We start from the raw sequence: 21100 nt of genomic DNA, 5'->3' as shown, positions 1-21100 counted from the left end.
TTTGGGTTCCTGCCCGCCATGTCCGGCAATACCCACATGATGGCGCTGATATCCCTGAAGAACAAGAAACACTGCAAGAAGACTGGCTGCAAGAGGACTGGCTACAGGATGCACCCCAGGATCCATAATACAGCATGGCAGAATCAAAAAAAAAATCTGATTCACAGAACTTCCCCCCCCCCCCCGAATGAATGTCTTATGCTATGACTGGCCAGTTGTGTTTTGTGAGTGAGTGAGTGAGTGAGTGAAAAAAAAAAAAATTGAGTGACCAAAATTTTTGTATGACCCATTGTGCTCAGAGTACTCTGAAAGTTAACTGACTTTATATCAAACGGCTGGACGCAGCCATGGTTTCTGGAGACGTCCAGAAACAGTCCAAAAATTGTTCATTCCCCCTTTTGATTTCTTTTTTAAGTCTTGATATCAATATGAAATGTTTAGTCTTAAACTGTGTGAGTAAAGATGGTTCAACTATGACAGTAGTTCTAAATTCACATTTGAAATGATATATCTTATTTACAAGTTTTTCTCCTCCTGTGTGTTATAAACTATATGTTTAATATGCGTGTTTCAAGTTTGGTAAACATTAACTTGACAGTTAAATTGTAACTTCGAAGTTACATTTTTACGAGAAGAGGTAAAATCAATTCATTTAAGTAACTGAGTGTTTAAGGTAAAACTCTAAATATTCAATGTGACAATTCATCATCTCCTAAGTTAAAATACAGATTCTCTATACAGGACATTTTTGGAGGGCCCCCAAAAATGTCCTGTAAGCTATCTTGTGGAAATTAATCCACAACAAATTTGGCATCAATCTGATATTGTAAATGTACCAAAAAAAAAAAAAATTGTCACTAAAATGTGTTAACTCTAGTAACCTGAGTTTGCTTAAAACCCAATGTAAAAATAGTCAAGAATCAATATATGTAACTTAAACTCGGTATGAAAACTTTGCTATATAAAGACTGCTACATGAGGTCACGTAAGATGACCTTTACACAAAATTATAAAGATACCTAAACCAGTTATAATCATTGAGTTATCAATTGTAGTAAACTTCTAATTTGTTACAAAGTTTTTTCATAAGTAATTGACTACAGCTATGACAAGCCTTCGCATAAAGAAGCATCTGCTCATATAGAATCCCCAGAAATCCATCTTGGACCCCTGACCTCTGACATCACCCACAATTACAGCCATCCCCAGAAACCCATGATGTGACCTGACACGATCTGGAGAACCTGATTCACAGACTCTGAAGGACAAGACTTTCCTACTGCCTTTCTCTCAACCATTGGTGTCTGCTCTTCCTGCTTCTGTTTCGCCCATCATGTTTTGGCGGTTCCAGGTCACTCTCTACAGAGAAGAAAAGTTCCGGTGGCCATCCTCCTCCATCAAGATAGACGTGTGGCATTTATTTCCTGGCTGTTGACATTGGACTGATGCTTCTATAGAACTTGCTGGACACTCCTTTTATACTGCTGGACTTCTTGAAGAATGACTGTAGCAGTTCATAGAACTTACCGCCAGCTGACTCGGGATTTTGCAATGCCAGATCACCCCTCTAGCCCCTCGGCTTATCAGGCCCCCACTCCTCCACCCATCAGGCTCACTCTGTCTCTTGCTACTCTTACTTATCCCTCCCTGTCTTGTGCTAGTTATTTTTGAAGACACTTACACACTATCATTCTGCTTTCTTCCCAACAGGTTTCCGTTCACCCCTACACTGCTATTCCCCTGACAGAGATGAAGCCTTTTACAGACATTGACCCAGTTATATATGGCCATTAAGTAAGAGGAAGATGTTGGGGAATTGTGAGGATATGGTTGAGCTTGGAAGGGCTTGAGCCTGAGGGGTGTGTCAATCCTGTTAGTCTCTCCACGGAGAGGTTGAGCAAGGAGGGACAGTAGAACCCCAAAAAAGGTGTGCCTCTTATCAGTCTCCCTGCCTCACAAAGTGCCCCGCACTCCTGATACTATGGCAAAAAGTTAAAAAGAAAGGGGGAGATGTTGGGTAGTTGCCATCTCCCCCTGGCTTCTGCTTAACCATATGCCTATATAGGGATTTTACTGATCCAAAGCTTTGGTCTATTTACATAAATCACTTTTACATAAAGCACTCCAGGGCATTGGTGGTTCTATGATAGGATTCTCTCCTGCTCCACCCCCTCCTTGTCACACACTGATCCCTTCTTTGTCACACTCTGATTTTCACCAGTCACTTTTCTCTCCACCCTCTCTATATCACATCCTGTTTCCACCCTACTTGGAGAGTATAAAAACAGCTGCTCTTCTGATTAAAGACACTTGGAAATTGCTTTCCGGCTCCGAGAGTTCCAGAGTGTATCTCCTGCGGAAGTTGGTGCAGCACGAGTTCCTGATCCCTCTCCCACACAGCAGCCTAGATCAGCTCCAGTTGAGTTCTCTCCAACCCAGAGAGCACTAGCTCGGGAAGAAGTACCCTCAGGCTATCCCGGCAACCAATCTGTCCTGGAACTTCACTTCTCTAGACCCCTGCCCCACGAGGGAAGGGTAGAAACAGGCTGGGGGTGTGGGCTGAATTGCCAACCCCCATGTCCAGAGGAGAAGCAGTCACAGAAGCCAGAATTCCCACCTTCTGCACCCCAAAGAGAATTTTGATCCACACTCCCAGAGAGGGAGAAATAATCGGGGGAAGATGAGATGAGGGTTCTGAACTCCCAACTCTACCAGGACCTGGAGAGAAAAGAGGAAAAAATGGAGGGACATTTGGAAATCATATTACTTGTAGGTGTGACTTAGGAATAGAAGACAGACCAATGGTTGGGGGTGGGGTGGGCAAGTATATATAAACATAGACAGACAGTGACAGAAATAATGGTCAACACATATCTGCAAACTCGAGAGAACTACTGTAGCTTCCAGTGGAGGGAATGGGGATGCAAAGTTCTTGTGGTGGGAATGGTGCAGAATTATACCCGTTATGATTCTGTGAATCAGTGTAAGTCACTAATAAATAAGAGAAAGAAAATGAAAAAAAAAAATCCCCTCTTCTTACTTTATCTGCAAGGAACTGGTTACGACGGTCTTCAATCAGCTTCTCCACAGCCCTTCTGTGCTCTAAGCGTTTCATTCTTTGCTTCTGGGCATTCATTAATTCTATTCGGTCATCTTCAGCAAACTTGGCTAGCATAGCTTTTCTGAAGGTCTCCTCTTCCTCTTTTGCGGCCTGTAGTACCAGATCCTTCAAAGCCATTTGTTCTACAAAATTCTGCTTCAATTCCTTTCGCTTTCTCAACTTCTCTTCTGCTTCTTCCTAAACAAGATATGCGAAAAATAAATCCAGTGACTGTTCACAGCAGATTGATAAAAAGGGGAGGATAGAGTTTGGTTAGGCCTAGTGTTAAAGCAGGAAATGAATATTAAAAATCAAACTTTTGAATTTTTTTTTTTTTAAACCAGAGCACTGCTCAGCTCTGGCTTATAGTGGTACTGGGGATTGAACCTGGGCCCTTTGATGCCTCAAGAATGTGTCTTTTTGCATAACCATTATGCTGTCTCCCCAGATCTCAATTTTTTTTTATATAGGTCATGTTACTTTTGAATTGCCTTCTATTCCTTACTCTTAATTTGTATGTGCATTCTCCCTCCTGTTTCTGTACTCAAACTAGCATGTAACTGCTGCTGTCTGCTCAAGGTTCTTAAGAGTAACACACAGTGAGGGCCAAGGAATCAGCCTTTTAAAAAAGGATGAGTATGCGCTACGTGAGTCAATCTGTGATGTCAGCTGTGGAAATTTTGGTCATTATATTAAATATATAGCCTCCTCTTCCTTCACTTGTCCTATTAACAAACTTCACCTTCTCTATTAAAAGTTCTAATCACTCTCACTCTTACCACTTTCTTTTTTTTTGGGGGGGTATGTGCAGGGGTGCCCTCTTAAGTCATTTAATTTTATTTGACATGAATACATGTAGCAGTATACATTCCTAGAGTGTATATATTTGGGGGGGTCTTGGGCACATAATATTTTCATATATAGTTCGTGTCTACTTGCCACACATTACCTAAAAATTGAAGTGCTCGCTGAAGGCTGAGATGTAGTCTAGTCAGCTTTGGATTAGACCAGAGCTCATCGTCACAGCATGCAAACAGAAATTTAATACATAGTACTCATCAGTAAGATAGGGTTTCAGTCTAGCATCTTTTACCAGTCCGTCTCAGATGATAGCATCTCTATGATGATCACTCTTTCAGCTTCCAAAACTTACTCTTAGCTTCTTCTTGTAGAGTTCTGCTTGCTCTTCCTCGTATAATTCTTGTCGCACTTGTTCCAAATCTTCACGCTGCCGCAGCATTTCTTCCAGTTTCTGAGACAGCTGTTAAATTAAATACACGTACATAAATATTCACAGCAGGGAGTCGGGCGGTGGCGCAGTGGGTTAGGCGCATGTGGATCGAAGCTCAAGGACCTGCTTAAGGATCCCAGTTCAAGCCCCTGGCTCCCCACCTGCAGGGGAGTCACTTCCCAGGCGGTGAAGCAGGTCTGCAGGTGTCTGTCTTTCTCTCCCCCTCTGTGTCTTCCCCTCCTCTCTCCATTTCTCTCTGTCCTATCTAACAACGACGACATCAATAACAACAACAATAAGAACAACAAGGGCAACAAAAGGGAAAGTAAATAAATATTATATACATGTACATATGCATGTATGTATACATATACATATAAATATACATATATACGTGTATGTATACATATGCATATACATGTATGCATATACATGTATGTATGTATATATTTTATGAGATCAAGAGACCAGCGCACTGCTCTGGCCTGTCAGTGCAGGGCCGCACATGTGCAAGCCCTGCACTCTCCCCATTGAGCCGCCTCTCTGGCCTCTTCATACCATATTCTTAAGCTGTAGCCTTTTCTCTGCATTCTCTTGAACTTTCACCAGCCGGTCTTCCTCCCTTTGTTGCTGCATGGTGGCAAACTCCAGGATCTTCCTGTTCTCTTCTTCCATCTCCTCTTGTTTCCTTTTTCTCCATAAGTCCTGCTCTTTCTGAAATTCTTCTATGTATTTTCGGCTTGCATTCATTTTCTCTAGCTTTTGCTGTTTTTCCCTAAGAAGCAAAAGTAAATGTGGCTTTAGAGTAACAAGGGTAACTATAAAACGTATCCGTCCTGGGAGTCGGGCGGTAGCGCGGCGGGTTAAGCGCAGGTGGCGTGAGGATCCCGGTTCGAGCCCCGGCTCTCCACCTGCAGGGGAGTCGCTTCCCAGGCGGTGAGGCAGGTCTGCAGGTGTCTGTCTTTCTCTCCCCCTCTCTGGCTTCCCCTCCTCTCTCCATTTCTCTCTGCCCTATCCAACAACGGCGGCGTCAAGAACAACAATAAAACAACAAGGGCAACACAAGGGGATCAATAAATATTTTAAAAATTAAAAACCAAAACATATCAGTCCTCTCCTTTGATCACTGACACTGGGGAGAAAGGCTTTTTCGTACTTGCAGTTCACTTATTCATGCAGCAAACACTAAGTATAAGGAAAGGCATGGATTTTCTCTGAGTAGAATACTATTATGCTTCTCCTCTAACCTATTAATGAAGTTTTATGTATTTTGTTTCAAAAGACTAAATGCCTGTTTATGTAAACGTAAAGGACCCCACTGCTGCAGTGTATGCAGAAAAAAGCTAGCCCTCTGCTGTATCGTATTTGAGAAAAAACAAATTCAAGTGTTCAGTCACTAAGCAAACATGGTCAATGATCAGAAACTGATTATTAGGGCTGCTGACATAGCTTATTTTAATAGTGCACTATTTTGCCATGTGCACGACCCAGGCCAAGCCTAGCCCCCGCCGCACTGGAAAAAGATTCCTCACTCTCTCTCTCTGCCTCTGTCTGTATCAAAATTAAATAAATAAACAAGAGATCTCACTAGCATGCCACTCAAGAGAAACTAGAGCCAGTTTCTGTGTGTGTGACCGTACCAGAAACTCCCCATAGATGTGCCCCTTCTCCACCACAAGCCTAAAGTCTGCCTGACACAGTGTTTAGACGCTTTGAGAAGCTGAGGGGCTAAATGAAAAAATATTTTAAAAAAATAAATAAAGGGGGGCCAGGCGGTGGCGCCACTGATTAAGCGCACACACTGCAGTGCACAGGGATCCAGGTTCAAGACCCTGGTCCCCACCTGCAGGGGGGAAGCTTTGCAAGTGGTGAAGCAGGGCTGCAGGTGTCTCTCTCTCACCATCTCCCCTCCTCTCAATTTCTGTCTCTATCCAGTAATAGATAAATGAATGAATAATAAAGGAAGAAGCTGAGGGGCACTCACATTTGATCTTCTTCATAGATCTTCCGAACGATCTCGTCAATCATGAGCTTCTCTTTCAGCAGCTGCTTGTAAGCTTCCTGCTTCTTGTGCTCTTGCTCTACAAGTTGCTTATCTAGGTCGTGGGAGTACTGGGCTTTGCTTTTATGCCGTCTGGCCTCTGCAGCAGTCTCCTCCTTCATCAGCCTCTCGTGTTCCTCCATCATAGTTTTGGCTATTTCAGCATCACGTTGCTGTCGTTGAAACAAAATCCATTTAGCAGATGTGATCCCCGGATGATTTTGTGTGTGTGCGTGCGTGTGTGTGCATGTGCGTGTGTGCGTGCGAGTGTGTGTGCGTGCATGTGCGAGTGTGTGTGTGCCTGTGCGTGAGTGTGCGTGTGTGCGTGTGTGTGTGCGTGCGTGTACATGTACTGCAGGAGCCTCGTGTGTGTGATTACATGGCTCGCAGGCTGACTTTTTCTTTCTAATTTTTGAACATTTTATTTAGATTTTTTATTGAACAGAGCTAGAGGAAATCGAGAGGGTGGGAGAAAATAGGAGAGAGACCTCAGCACAGCTTAACCAGCAAGAAGATTCCCTATACGATGGGGACTGGGGGCTTGGACCCGGATCCTTGCACATTGTTAACAATTGTGAGCTCAACAGGGATTGTGTTTCAATCCCTGGCTGCGATTTATTTATTTATTTATTTATTTATTTTCCCTCCAGGGTTATTGCTGGGCTCGGTGCCTGCACCATGAATCCACTGCTCCTGGAGGCCATTTTCCCCCCTTTTGTTGCCTTTGTTGTTTTATCGTTGTTGTGGCTATTAATCTCATTGTTGTTGGACAGAGAGAAATGGAGAGAGGAGAGCAGGACGGGAGGGAGAAAGACAGACACCTGCAGACCTGCTTCACCGCCTGGGAAGCGACTCCCCTGCAGGTGGGGAGCCGGGGGCTCGAACTGGGATCCTTACGCAGGTCCTTGTGCTTTGGGCCACCTGCGCTTAACCCGCTGCGCTATCTCCAGGCCCCCTGCTCTTTATTTTTTAAGTTGAAGATATATATAGAGAGGAAAAGACAGAGAGAAGGGGAAAGATACCACAACACTACTCTATCATCCATGGAGCGCCCCTTAGTGCCATGGTGCTCCCCATATGGTGTTGCGTCTTGAACCTGGGGCTCCATGCATGGCAGGCTCACATCCTACTGGCTCCCAGCCCAATGGGGTTTTTGATGTTACTGAGTGTCATAAAATATTTTCATCGAGGCAAAAAGCAAAGGCAAGTGCTGACACTTATCTCTCTCTGTTCCCCCCAGGGGAAAACACAGTCTCTGTTATAGCACTTCCGCAGTCTGGTTTTGGACTCTCTCTTTCACACAGGTCTGCTATTCTGTTGCTGTGAACAACGCTTCAGTTTCTGTCAGTCTAGAGTTTTATTTCTGCCACTGACCTTTGAGGGCTCCCATTTGTCATTTACTGAAGGATCTTTGTAATCGCTTTAACTACTTAAAAAGGTTCACATATTTCACGTGTCTTTGTGTGTGTGTTTTTTTAATTTTTATCTTTTATTTATATTATAGAGGTAGCAAGAAATTGAGAGGAAAGTAATTATGTAGAGACAGAGAGACACCTGCAGCCCTGCTTCATCTCTTGTGAAGCTTTCCCCCTGCAGGTGGGGACCAGGGGCTTGAACCTGGGTCCTTGCGCATTGTAATATGTATGTTCAACCAAGTGCACCACCACCCGGCCCCATGTGTGTCTTTGCTACTAATTTAAGTACCATCCCCTCAAGCTAAGAGACAAACTTGCTTCTTTAAATGTTTATTTTACGTGGTCAGGGAGGTGGCGCAGTAGATAAAGCACTGGATTCTCAACCAAGTTGAGAATCCAGTTCAATCCCAAATTCAATCCCTGGCAGTACATATACCAGAGTGATGTCTGGTTCTTTCTCTCTCTCCTCCTATCTTTCTCATGAATAAATAAATTCTTAAAAAAATGTTTATTTTACAAGCAAGAAGAAGAGACCAGTGCACCAGTGGGGGATATGTGGTTCCACCCACAATGGAACTTGAGGCCTTACCCATGTCAGCCCGTCGCCTCCCTGAATGAGCTAAATCCTTGTTTGTTAGAGCATTCTGAAATAATTTAACAAAATACATTGTAATTGGGGAATGTTTAAAATTACCTTTTAATATCATACCACCAGTGATTGTAACAGAACTGTTAACAGTATCAGGCGTACAAAGAAAACAGACTTAAATAGGAAGCTTAATTTCTAAATACCAGTTCTGATCTAATTGCCACCTTAAACATATCTATTGTTGCTATGGCTTGATAAAAATTCTGTTTCTGTATTCTTAAAACATGTTCTTTAAAGGAAATATAAGATGGCAAGAACATTAATATATAGACTACTTCACAGTCATAAAAATAGAACGTCCTCATTTCACAGATAACAGGCTGAGGCACGTGTAGGCCAGTCCTAAGAACATCTCACTTGCTCTCGTAGATCGGTTTTAATTAGAGAACAGCAGCATTTTTTTCCAGATTAAATGTCTACAAATTTTTATAGTAGTTTTAAGTTATCAGGATAATTAAAACTGTGAAGTACGGGCCAAATACTCAATTGTTAATATCCAACTTGAGTTGTGAAAAGGAGTAAAAGTGCATGGGGCCGGGCAAACAAACCCCTTAGCTCTGCAGACACCAGTTCCACCAAAGGCTTTGCCATCAACAGTGAACTGTGTAACTCTCCTGACATTTTCTATGCTAGCACGCACACGCACACACACACACACGCTCACACGCACACACATACACACACACACACACACACACGCTCGCAAGGAAATATCTGTTCTCATTTGAGGCCTACCTATATTGCACTACACTGGTTAAGCATTTCAGTATCTCTCCTCTGATCTGAAGTGTATGGGCATGTTTATTTCTGCATGTATATGTACATCAATCCGTGCGTAAGTGTACAAGTCTTAGAAAATCTAATTGGTGAGTACATGTACTCTCCAACTTGATTCTTCTGCAGTTTGCTTTTTTACTTTTTGAACTATGATACATTCTGTGCGACTGCTGAAACTAGAGCGTTTACCTCTACTTCTCTTTTTCTTTTGTAACCACTGTCTTTGAAAGGGATGGGGAGGACAGGAAACTCTACCGCACAAATGATCAACATGGAGATATCAGAGAAGGGAACTTAAAACAACAGCAACAAAACTGTGTAATATCGCAACAGGCCTTCACATTTATGCCTGGCCTCTCTCTGCGATCAGGAGAGCTCTAGAAATAACAGAGTGCACACTGCTATCCGCTGCTAAGTAGGAGAAATCCTGCTGTATATTATATTGTGTCACACTGCTCTGAGTGGATCTGAGATGCCCTGAACTTGAACATAGATCAGGAGTTAGAAAAAGGGAATGAAGGGAGTCGGGCTGTAGCGCAGCGGGTTAAGCGCAGGTGGCGCAAAGCGCAAGGACCGGCATAAGGATCCCGGTTTGAACCCCGGCTCCCCACCTGCAGGGGAGTCGCTTCACAGGCGGTGAAGCAGGTCTGCAGGTGTCGGTCTTTCTCTCCTCTTCTCTGTCTTCCCCTCCCTCTCTCCATTTCTCTCTGTCCTATCCAACAACAACAATAATAATAACTACAACAATAAAACAACAAGGGCAACAAAAGGGAATAAATAAATAAAATAAATATATATAAAAAAAAAGATTTAAAAAAAAAAAAGAAGACGGAAGTTTCCAGTGGAGGGGATGGGACACAGAACTCTGGTGGGGGAACTGTGTGGAACTGGGCCCCTTTTGTTCTACAGTCTTGTCGACCATGAATAAATTATAAGCTGTGAAAAAATAAACATTTGAGGAGCCGGGTGGTGGTTCACCTGGTTGAGTGCACGTATTACAATGCACAAGAACCCGGGTTCGAGCCCCCGGCCCCCACCTGCAGGGGGGAAGCTTCACGAGTGGTGAAGCAGGACTGCAGGTGCCTCTCTGACTCTCTCCCTCTCTATCACCCCCTTCCCTCTTGATTTCTGGCTGTCTCTATCCAATACTTAAATATAATAAAAGAAAATTAAAAATAAACATTTGAATGACATACTAGAGAATATGACTGTACCAACAACTCGGACTGTATTGGCCTGCCAAAGACAGCCAGTACGGGGTTAGGCAGAGGCGTACCAAGTAGAGTACACACATTATCAAGCATAAGGACCTGGGTTCAAATCTCTGTTCCCCACCTGCAAGGGGGAATCTTCATGAGCAGTGTAGCAGTGCTGCAGGTGTAGGTGTTCATCCTTCTCTCTCCTTCTCTCTCTCCCCCTTCCGTCTCTATTTCTATCTCTATAAAAACAATGACCCCCCAGGCACATCACCCAGGCACCACGACCCAGTGATAACCCTGGTAACAACATAAAAATAAAGTTAAATCAAATTTTAAAAAGAATAATAAAAAAAGACTTGTTTATTTTTGCCAGAGCACGACTCAGCTCTGGCTCACAGTGATGTGGGGAATTGAATTTGGAACCTGGGAGCCTCAGGCACAAGAGTCGGTTTGCATAACTGCTATGCTACCTCTCCCCACCCAAAAAAATTTTTATAAAAAGAGTAATAGATACCAGTAAGAATGCTGGGAACTAGTGAATATAGCTAGTTTATTCCAAGCAGAGTCCCAGTCTTTGGATAATTTGGAAGGCTCTAATAATCCAAGCAAGGTTCCATATTAAATAATAATGATTCATATACCTTAGGTCTAAAACATATAAAAGTATTTGAAGAACCTTGCAGTCTAAATTCTTCATGGTACATAGCAATTTTCAGGGGGTTTGTTTTTGGTTTTCTAAGTGAAGCTAAAAACAGAGATAAGAAAATGACATGGTTACCATCTGCTCGAATTTGATGGCGTCCTTCTCAGCAATCTGAGCGGCCCTCTCTTTGTTCATGTAAGCTGCTTTTAACTTCTTCTCCAACTCTCTGAGCTCGATACTGTCAACAAACAAACAAACACAGCCACAGAACTTAAATTTGAGATCAGATTTCTCTACATAACAATAACCCATACCTGAAATCTAGAAGAATTCTAAATGTATGAAAGATCTTCATAGTCACTCAAATCTTTATAAAAATAAATGCACTTTGCTTCCTTTACCCAAAGAAAAATTAGAATCTTGTGAAAAAGAACATTGAACTTAAATTTTCTAGATGAAAAAACCCTTTAGTTGTCAGTAATAATTGCTGAGGATCTTTTTTTCTTTTTGCCAGTGGCTGAATCAGAGAAAGTGTATTATTAATATTGGTTAAAATTTCTTCAACAGCTAGCCCTGTGGTGTTAAGAGAAGGACTATAGTGGGGCTTAAACATAAGCTAATTTGACTTAAGACTCTGCCAAACAAACTTTGCAAGGATGTCATATCCAAAATAGATGATTCTTGGGAGTCGGGCGGTAGCACAGCTGGTTAAGCGCACGTGGCGCAAAGCGCAAGGACCTGCAATAAGGATCCCGGTTCAAGCCCCCAGCTCCCCACCTGCAGGAGAGTCGCTTCACAGGCCGTGAAGCAGGTCTGCAGGTGTCTGTCTTTCTCTCCTCCTCTCTGTCTTCCCCTCCTCTCTCCATTTCTCTCTGTCCTATCCAACAACATTAATAACAACAACAATAAAACAACAAGGGCAACAAAAGGGCATAAATAACTATTTAAAAAATAAATGATTCCTACATTTCAACAATAAAAGATATCTGACCCAGTTTATTTTATTTATCATTATTATTTTTACTGCCACCAGGTTATTGCTGGGCTGTGTGCTAGCATAGCGAATCCATCACTCCCAAGGGCCATGTCTTCCTTTTTTTTTTTTTTTAATTTCTTTATTGGGGAATTAATGTTTTACAGTTGACAGTAAATACAATAGTTTGTACACGCATAACATTTCCCAGTTTTCCATATAACAGTACAACCCCCACTAGGTCCTCTGTCATCTTTCATGGACCTGTATTCTCCCCCCACCCACCCACCCCAGAGTCTTTTACTTGGGTGCAATATGCCAATTCCAGTTCAGGTTCTACTTGTGTTTTCTCTTCTGATCTTGTTTTTCAACTTCTGTCTATGAGTGAGATCATCCCCTCTTCATCAGGGGTATAAAATTAAATTGATTTCGCCTAAGTTTTCTCTAAGAGTAGAATTCCTTTGTCTATTTTCCTTATATATTTAAAGGAAAGAGCACAGGGGGGCTGATATTTATTTTTACCTTAAATAGCAATATATTACTTTGATTGTCATGACTTCTTTGCTCAAATGGATACTTATATATGTGACTTGAATAAAAATTTATGTGGGACTATGTGAAAGCTTGGTAGAGCTTAGGGGAGCTCTCCCATCCTTGGATGGAGGTCTGGAAAGACACCCCACTTGTTAGCCTCTCTCCTTAAAGAGATGAGCCAAGAGGGAAAGTCTCCCAGACTCAGTTTCTCCTTGTTAGTCTCTCAAGCTCACAGGAAGCCTACAGGCCTCTCACGCTTAGTTTCCCTGCTAGCAGCAGGCCACATGGCTGCCTGCTTTAGGGTTCACTCAGAGTTCACACATCCACTTCACCTTTTGATCACAAAGGAGAACACACTCTATCATGCACCCCCAACACCAGGCAGTGAGACCCCAACTCCTATTTCCTTGTGTCCTTTGATATCTGTGATTTACATCAATCTTTGTTTTCCTTCTTCTCTACCTCACCTTACTGGCTTAACCCCTATGCTTCTCTCAAATGCCTTTGGATAATTAACTTGCCTGCATCATGGAGACTCATCGTTTTGACCTTTATGTATCTGCATCAATTCTTGTCATACCAGCCCCCTACCATAGGGGCAAGCTGACCTTTAAGAAACCTGTAATTTCTGACATATGTGAAAAAATGTTCTTTGTTTAACTCTCTATATAAGCCTGTACTCTTCTCCCAATAAATGAGTGTTGTACCAGAATACTCCCCGATGCCTCTTTCTGAAGTTACGCGGTCCCCAGAACTGGTGAGGGAGGATCGGAGGCTTACCCCCTGGTTGGAGCCACTCCACATGAGCCTCGGCAGATTTATAGGCAAAATATTAAATATATCCATCAATGTCACTCTCAGGTGCTATGAGATGGAAGCTTAAAAAGCGAGCAGAGATGACTGAAGACAAGGTACCTGTTTTCTCTCACTTGTTGCCTCATCTTCTCATCCTTCAGACTTTCATGTTTTAGTCTGGCCAGTTCTGCAGCCAGTTTTTCCTCTTGTTCAAGCTGAAGTTGCCGCAGTTTTTTGTTTTCTTCGGCCTGATATATATTTTTAAAAAGCAGAACGAAACATAAGTTATTGGTCTGACAGAATACAGCTTTTTTTAATCAAAGCTAAATTTGTTGTATAACTGAAAACTGGAAGTGTCATTTAACACTGGCACTTAGCTGGGTTGTTTTAAAATACCAGGTATAATTTTAGTAAGTACTTTTCTAAACATTTTTATCATGAATAATTCAAAGACTGACAATTGTAAGAACATTAAAATCACCACTGGGGGCTGGGGAGACAGAGTAAAAATTCTGCAAAAGACTTTCATGCCTGAGGCTCTAAGGTCTCAAGTTCAGTCCCCAGCACCACCATAAGCCAGAGCTGAGCAGTGCTCTGGTCTCTGCCTGTCTCCCTCTTATTAAAATAAAATAAGTGTTTTTAAAAAGTAATGCTTGGGGAATGTGTGGGAGGATAGGCTAGAGGTGGTTATTTTAATAGAAATAGAAATTTGGTGCTGGGTGCAATAAGTTACACACACACACACACACACACACACACACACACACACACACACACACATGCAGAGCTGTGTTCCCAGAACTAATTCATTAATTTATTTATTGCTATAATACTTTCAGTTATAATAATAATATATTTCATATATTATATGTAGTTGCACTTTTCAAATATTTTAAGTCAATGCTTTGGCATTCCCAAAATTTAGATAGTGATGTAACCAGTACCTAACTGTTGAAATGTTAGCTATGTGGCTATGCTAGGACAGATAGCAGCAAATGCACTCCCGTAATACAACCATAAAGAATTGAGGCGTAAAGCCTCCACCACTGTCACCTAAGTGGCTGTCAATTCTCACTATCTGGTGGGAGAGAGGAGAAACTGCCTCTCTCCACAGGCCCTGGGTCCAGGGAACTGCCTGAGAGCCAACATACCAAGACCACACAATCAGATCAGTAAACAGCATTCAACAAGACTGGACACTCATTTATGCCTAAGAGAGGGAGAGAGAAAGAAGGAGAGAGAGAGAGAGACACACACACACACTTGTCATGGGAGAATGAGATATTGTTCCCAAGTGTCAATAATTGTAATGTGAACTATAGCAACAAAAACAATAAAATATCTAGGAATAAACCTAACCAAAGAAGTGAAAGACTTGCATACTGAAAATTATGAGTCACTACTCAAGGAAATAGAAAAAGACATAAAGAAGTGGAAAGATATTCCATGTTCATGGGTTGGAAGAAATGAATCAAAATGAATATACTACCCAGAGCCATCTACAAATTTAATGCTATCCCCATCAAGATCCCAACCACTTTTCTTTAAACTGGGGATAGGTGTCTCTCTCTCTCTCTCTCCCTCTCCCTCTCCCTCTCTCTCTCTATATATATATATATATATATATATATATATATATATATATATATATATGAAACATTGACAAGACCATAGGATAAGAGGGCTACATTTCCACACAATGCCCACCCCCAGAGCTTCATATCCAAAGCCCTCCTTTGATAGCTTCCCTGTTCTTAATCCCTCTTTTTCTTTTTTCCCTGTTCTTTAGACCCAGGATTATTGTGGGATGCAGAATGTGGAAGGTCTGGCTTCTATAAATGCTTTTCAGCTAAACCTGGGCGTTGGTAGATCGATCCATACTCCCAGCCTGTCTCTCTCTTTCCCTAGTGGGGCAGGGATATATTTTTTTAGGAGAATAGAACAAATGCTACAAATGTTTATCTGGAACCAGAAAAGACCTAGAATTGCCAAAACAATCTGGAGAAGAAAGAACAGAACCGGAGGCATCACACTCCCAGATCTCAAACTGTATTATAGGGCCGTTGTCATCAAAACTGCTTGGTACTGGAACATGAACAGACACACTGACCAGTGGAATAGAACTGAGAGTCAGCCCCCACACCTATGGACATCTAGTCCTTGACAAAGGGGCCCAGACTATTACATGGGGAAAGCAGAGTCTCTTCAACAAATGGTGTTGGAAACAACGGGTTGAAACATGCAGAAGAATGAAACTGAACCACTGTATTTCACCAAATACAAAAGTAAATTCCAGGTGGATCAAGGACTTGGGTGTTAGACCACAAACTATCAGATACTTAGAGGAAGATATTGGCAGAACTGTTTTCTGTCTAGATTTTAAAAAATATTTATTTATTCCTTTTTGTTGTCCTTGATTTTTACTGTTGTAGTTATTATTATTGTTGTTATTGATGTCATTGTTGTTGAGTAAGACAGAGAGAAATAGAGATCCCAGTTTGAGGCCCCAGGCCAAATCTGACAGTGTGAATGACACCGAATCCTGGTGGCCTTGACTCCAAGACCGCAGTAAGAAAAGCAAGTGAGGGAGTCGGCGGTAGCGCAGCGGGTTAAGCGCACGTGGCGCAAAGCACAAGGACCGGCGTAAGGATCCCGGTTCGAGGCCCTGGCTCCCCACCTGCAGGGGAGTCGCTTCCCAGGCGGTGAAGCAGGTCTGCAGGTGTCTGTCTTTCTCTCCCCCTCTCTGTCTTCCCCTCCTCTCTCCATTTCTCTCTGTCCTATCCAACAACGAATGACATCAACAACAATAATAATAGCCACAACAAGGCTGCAACAACAAGGGAAACAAAAGGGGGAAAACTTGGCCTCCGGGAGCGGTGGATTCATGGTGCAGGCACCGAGCCCAGCAATCACCCTGGAGGAAAAACAAAACAAAAACAACAACAACCTGAAAGAAGTCATGGCTAACAGCAAGACTGACAAATGCGTGTGAACAGCAGCAGCTGAAAATGTTAGAGTGGCGCAGGGCCATGTTGCACCCAGTAGAGCACACACGTCACCATGCACAAGGACCCGGGCTCAAACCATAGCCCCTCACCTGCAGGGGGAGCTTCATGAGTGGTGAAGCCGTGCTGCAGGTGGCTCTTTCTCCCTCTCTCCCCTCAAGTTCTCTGTTCTTGTTTTGCCTCCAGGGTTATTGCTGGGCTCGGTGCCTGCACCATGAATCCACCGCTCCTGGAGGCCAATTTTTCCCCCTTTTGTTGCCCTTGTTGTTGTAGCTTCGTTGTGGTTATTATTATTGCCATTGTTGACGTTGTTCGTTGTTGGCTAGGACAGAGAGAAATGGAGAGAGGAGGGGAAGACAGAGAGGGGGAGAGAAAGACAGACACCTGCAGACCTGCTTCACCGCCTGGGAAGCGACTCCCCTGCAGGTGGGGAGCCGGGGGCTCGAACCAGGATCCTTATGCAGGGTCATGGGGCCAGACTAAGACCCGGGTTGTGCATGACAAAGCAGGTGTGCCATCCAGGTGACCTGTTTCTCTGGCCATAAGCAGGAATTGTTTTGAAGCCGCTAAATTCACACTAATTTGTTATGCAGCAATAGAAAACTAACTGAACAACTGAACTGTAGGCTTTAAAATTTCCCCACAACATCCCATTGAATATTAAAGACAGCAGAGGTGTTCAGAAAATACGGGTATGTCAAACCATCCTTTCCACATTCATGAGAACTCAGAGCTCATCTGTCAGTTTTCTTTCTTTTTCTAACCAGAGCATTGCTCATTTCTAGCTTCTAGTGATAAAAGGGGCTGAACTGGGACTTTAGTTCCTCAGGCACCAGTCTTTTGCATAACCATTATGCTATCTCCCTTGTCCCAGCTTCCTTTTCTACCACTTTTTTTTTTTTCTACCACTTTCAACCCTTAAAATATCTAGAAACTTTTGTTGAAAAGTCATCTCAATATTTTGGAAGTTATACACACATATACATTGTACCTGAATTCTTCAAAGCAGCATTTCAAAAAAAAAACAACGCATGCATAGCAAATGCATGCCTAGTGCCTAAGTGTACATTTTCTTTATTATTTTAAATTTTATTATCTTTATCTATTGGATAGAGGCAGCCAGCGATTGAGAGGAAAGGAGGAGAGAGAGAGGGAGAGAGACCTGTAGCCCTGTGTCACCACTTGTGAAGTTTCCCCTGTCGGTGAGACTAGGGGCTTGAACCCGAGTTCTTTCACACTGTAATGTGTGCGCTCAACCAGCTGTGCCACCACCTGGCCCCCCAAGTGTACATTTTCTACCATGGAATAGTGTACATGGTTAATCTCTGTGAAATAAAATGTCTGTCTTAAATTTTGGTCTTCAGAATTTTATGGAAAGCAACATAATAGCCATCAGTAATTAGAGTCTTCATAGTTATGAAAAAAAAACAACAAAACTTCAGTGGTTATTGTTTGCACCATCATTCCAAGGACAACAATCCTATAAATAAGTGGCACTATTATCATTCTCTAAATGAGGCATAATAAGCAAACGCCACTTAGTCAAGCTTTCAGAGTCAACTCAGGCAGCACAAGATCCAAAGGTGCGCTGTGGCACTCCAACGCATCGGGGGTTCCATCTACTCAATCCCACCGCTAGCAGCCACCTCACCATCTCCAGGGAGAGACGAAGGGAAAAATAAATAAATAAATAAATAAATAAATAAATAAATAAATAAATAAATAAAAAGAATAAACAGCAAACTCTACCTTCTGAATGGCCTCCTCCATATCCAACTCAAACTGTTCGTCCTGCAGCAATCTGAGGAGTCTCTTGCGCTCCACGCGGGCGTCATTTTCATTCTGTACCATTTGGTCTCTGACTTGATTCTCTATCCTTTTTAGGGCCTTAATATGCAATTTCTTGCAGAAGTTCATTTCTACTGCCTTTTCATGCCTTTCAGTGAAGTTCAAAGGTCTCTGTTTGGGGTCCTGCAGTGAAAATAAGAGAATGCTGGTGGAGCCATTTCAAGGCCTAATTAAATATATAGGTAAGCCACAGTAGCAAAGATGAGTAAGGAACAAATGAAGGGCCTCTAAACTTCCTAAATTCAGAGTAATCCACCATAATAAAAGATTTAATGTGGTGAACTAAAAATACTGATATATCTATCAGTGAAGTGGGTAGCAATATATTAGTCCCCTCTTTATCCTTATGAAAAATGAAAGCAACTCTACCTACTCTTCCTCCGCTGATAACTAACATATTTGCTAGGCACTCTCTAGAGAAGCATAAACCCAGGGCTTTGCCATTACACAGGGAATTCTCTTCTTGTTCCACTCCTTGCAGCCCTTTGGCCAAACACACATTTAATAGCTTTTCCAAACACACATTTAATAGCTCAAGCCCCTGCGCTTACTCATCCACCCTCCCCTAGGCTTTTATTCCTACTTAATTTTTCAGTAATTCTTTCCATCAAGTTTCCAGAAATATGGGGATATATATATATATTCCCCCCCGCCCCCCCGAGCAGACCAAACACCATCTAATAATATCCCAGAGGGAAAAATTCTAAAACACTGAAGTGGCCTCGGAACCCAAATGAAAACCCAGCCTCCATTCGCAGACTGGGCATTTTACAGTCTCTCCTTAGAAGTCTGCCGGCTCCAAACCTTAAAGGCACCCGGAGATAAACATGCAAACTCGAACCCCGGGCCGGCTCACCATTTTTGCAGGCGACAGTCACCCACCGCGACTCCCGCAGCCACCACCTCCCTCCGGAAGAGCCAAGGTCGCGAGTGTTTACGCGGTCTCCTGGCAACGGACGGAAGCCACGCCCTCGCGCAGACTCAGACTTTCCATTGGGCCCAAAAGGACCCAATCGACACATAGCTTGTTGGGGGGGCCCTTAGGGCGGCTGCTCTGATAGGTCAGGAGGAGAAGGCGGGAAGTTCGAATCTGAAAGCCTGACCCGGCCACTCGCTGGCTGGTCGGCAGCGCCACGTTTCCCCCGAGGGGTCCGGCTTTGGGCTGTGGGTGGGCTTAGGAGCCACGTGGAAGCCTGGCTGCCCTGCGGCTGGCGTGTAGACACATTCCAGGTCCCTTCCCACGCGCAAACTCCCGGGATCCCCAACACCAACTCCCCAGGGCTGGAGATCGCCTTCCCGCTCCAACTGCGGGTGGTCGGCACCCACTAGCCGGGATGCGGGTGGTCGGCACCCACCAGCCGGAGACGCCGGGATGCGGGTGGTCGGCACCCACTAGCGGGAGACGCCCGGATGCGGGTGGTCGGCACCCACTAGCGGGAGACGCCGGGATGCGGGTGGTCGGCACCCACTAGCCGGAGACGCCGGGATGCGGGTGGTCGGCACCCACTAGCGGGAGACGCCGGGATGCGGGTGGTCGGCACCCACCAGCCGGAGACGCCGGGATGCGGGTGGTCGGCACCCACTAGCGGGAGACGCCGGGATGCGGGTGGTCCGCACCCACTAGCGGGAGACGCCGGGGTGCGGGTGGTCGGCACCCACTAGCCCGAGACGCCGGGGTGCGGGTGGTCGGCACCCACTAGCCCGAGACGCCGGGGTGCGGGTGGTCGGCACCCACTAGCCCGAGACGCCGGGGTGCGGGTGGTCGGCACCCACTAGCCCGAGACGCCGGGGTGCGGGTGGTCGGCACCCACTAGCCGGAGACGCCGGGATGCGGGTGGTCGGCACCCACTAGCGGGAGATGCCGGGATGCGGCTGGTCGGCACCCACTAGCGGGAGACGCCGGGATGCGGGTGGTCCGCACCCACTAGCGGGAGACGCCGGGGTGCGGGTGGTCGGCACCCACTAGCCCGAGACGCCGGGGTGCGGGTGGTCGGCACCCACTAGCCCGAGACGCCGGGGTGCGGGTGGTCGGCACCCACTAGCCCGAGACGCCGGGGTGCGGGTGGTCGGCACCCACTAGCCGGAGATGCGGGTGGTCGGCACCCACTAGCCGGAGACGCCGGGATGCGGGTGGTCGGCACCCACTAGCCGGAGACGCCGGGGTGCGGGTGGTCGGCACCCACTAGCGGGAGACGCCGGGATGCGGGTGGTCCGCACCCACTAGCGGGAGACGCCGGGGTGCGGGTGGTCGGCACCCACTAGCCGGAGACGCCGGGATGCGGGTGGTCGGCACCCACTAGCGGGAGACGCCGGGATGCGGGTGGTCGGCACCCACCAGCCGGAGACGCCGGGATGCGGGTGGTCGGCACCCACTAGCGGGAGACGCCGGGATGCGGGTGGTCCGCACCCACTAGCGGGAGACGCCGGGGTGCGGGTGGTCGGCACCCACTAGCCCGAGACGCCGGGGTGCGGGTGGTCGGCACCCACTAGCCCGAGACGCCGGGGTGCGGGTGGTCGGCACCCACTAGCCCGAGACGCCGGGGTGCGGGTGGTCGGCACCCACTAGCCGGAGATGCGGGTGGTCGGCACCCACTAGCCGGAGACGCCGGGATGCGGGTGGTCGGCACCCACTAGCCGGAGACGCCGGGGTGCGGGTGGTCGGCACCCACTAGCGGGAGACGCCGGGATGCGGGTGGTCCGCACCCACTAGCGGGAGACGCCGGGGTGCGGGTGGTCGGCACCCACTAGCCCGAGACGCCGGGGTGCGGGTGGTCGGCACCCACTAGCCCGAGACGCCGGGGTGCGGGTGGTCGGCACCCACTAGCCGGAGACGCCGGGATGCGGGTGGTCGGCACCCACTAGCCGGAGACGCCGGGGTGCGGGTGGTCGG

General features: G+C 45.4%; 1 protein-coding gene across 1 annotated transcript in view; it reads right to left on the bottom strand.

The window, feature by feature from the left end:
* The window catches only part of MNS1 (meiosis specific nuclear structural 1), a 32983-nt gene extending 13882 nt beyond the window's left edge, over window positions 1-19101 (bottom strand). The window contains exons 1-8 of the mRNA XM_007520919.3: window positions 19067-19101; window positions 18112-18333; window positions 13478-13605; window positions 11191-11293; window positions 6316-6545; window positions 4890-5106; window positions 4254-4361; window positions 3041-3298 (exon numbers count right to left, since the gene is read on the bottom strand). Of these exons, the coding sequence (XP_007520981.2) occupies window positions 3041-3298; window positions 4254-4361; window positions 4890-5106; window positions 6316-6545; window positions 11191-11293; window positions 13478-13605; window positions 18112-18333; window positions 19067-19069 (1269 nt within the window). The 5' untranslated portion in view covers window positions 19070-19101. The remainder of the gene's footprint in view (window positions 1-3040; window positions 3299-4253; window positions 4362-4889; window positions 5107-6315; window positions 6546-11190; window positions 11294-13477; window positions 13606-18111; window positions 18334-19066) is intronic.
* Window positions 19102-21100: the final 1999 nt, after the last annotated feature.

This window comes from Erinaceus europaeus, chromosome 18 (assembly GCF_950295315.1).
Source record: "Erinaceus europaeus chromosome 18, mEriEur2.1, whole genome shotgun sequence".
Lineage (NCBI taxonomy): Eukaryota > Metazoa > Chordata > Mammalia > Eulipotyphla > Erinaceidae > Erinaceus > Erinaceus europaeus.
This window is presented reverse-complemented; position numbering and strand designations above follow the sequence as displayed.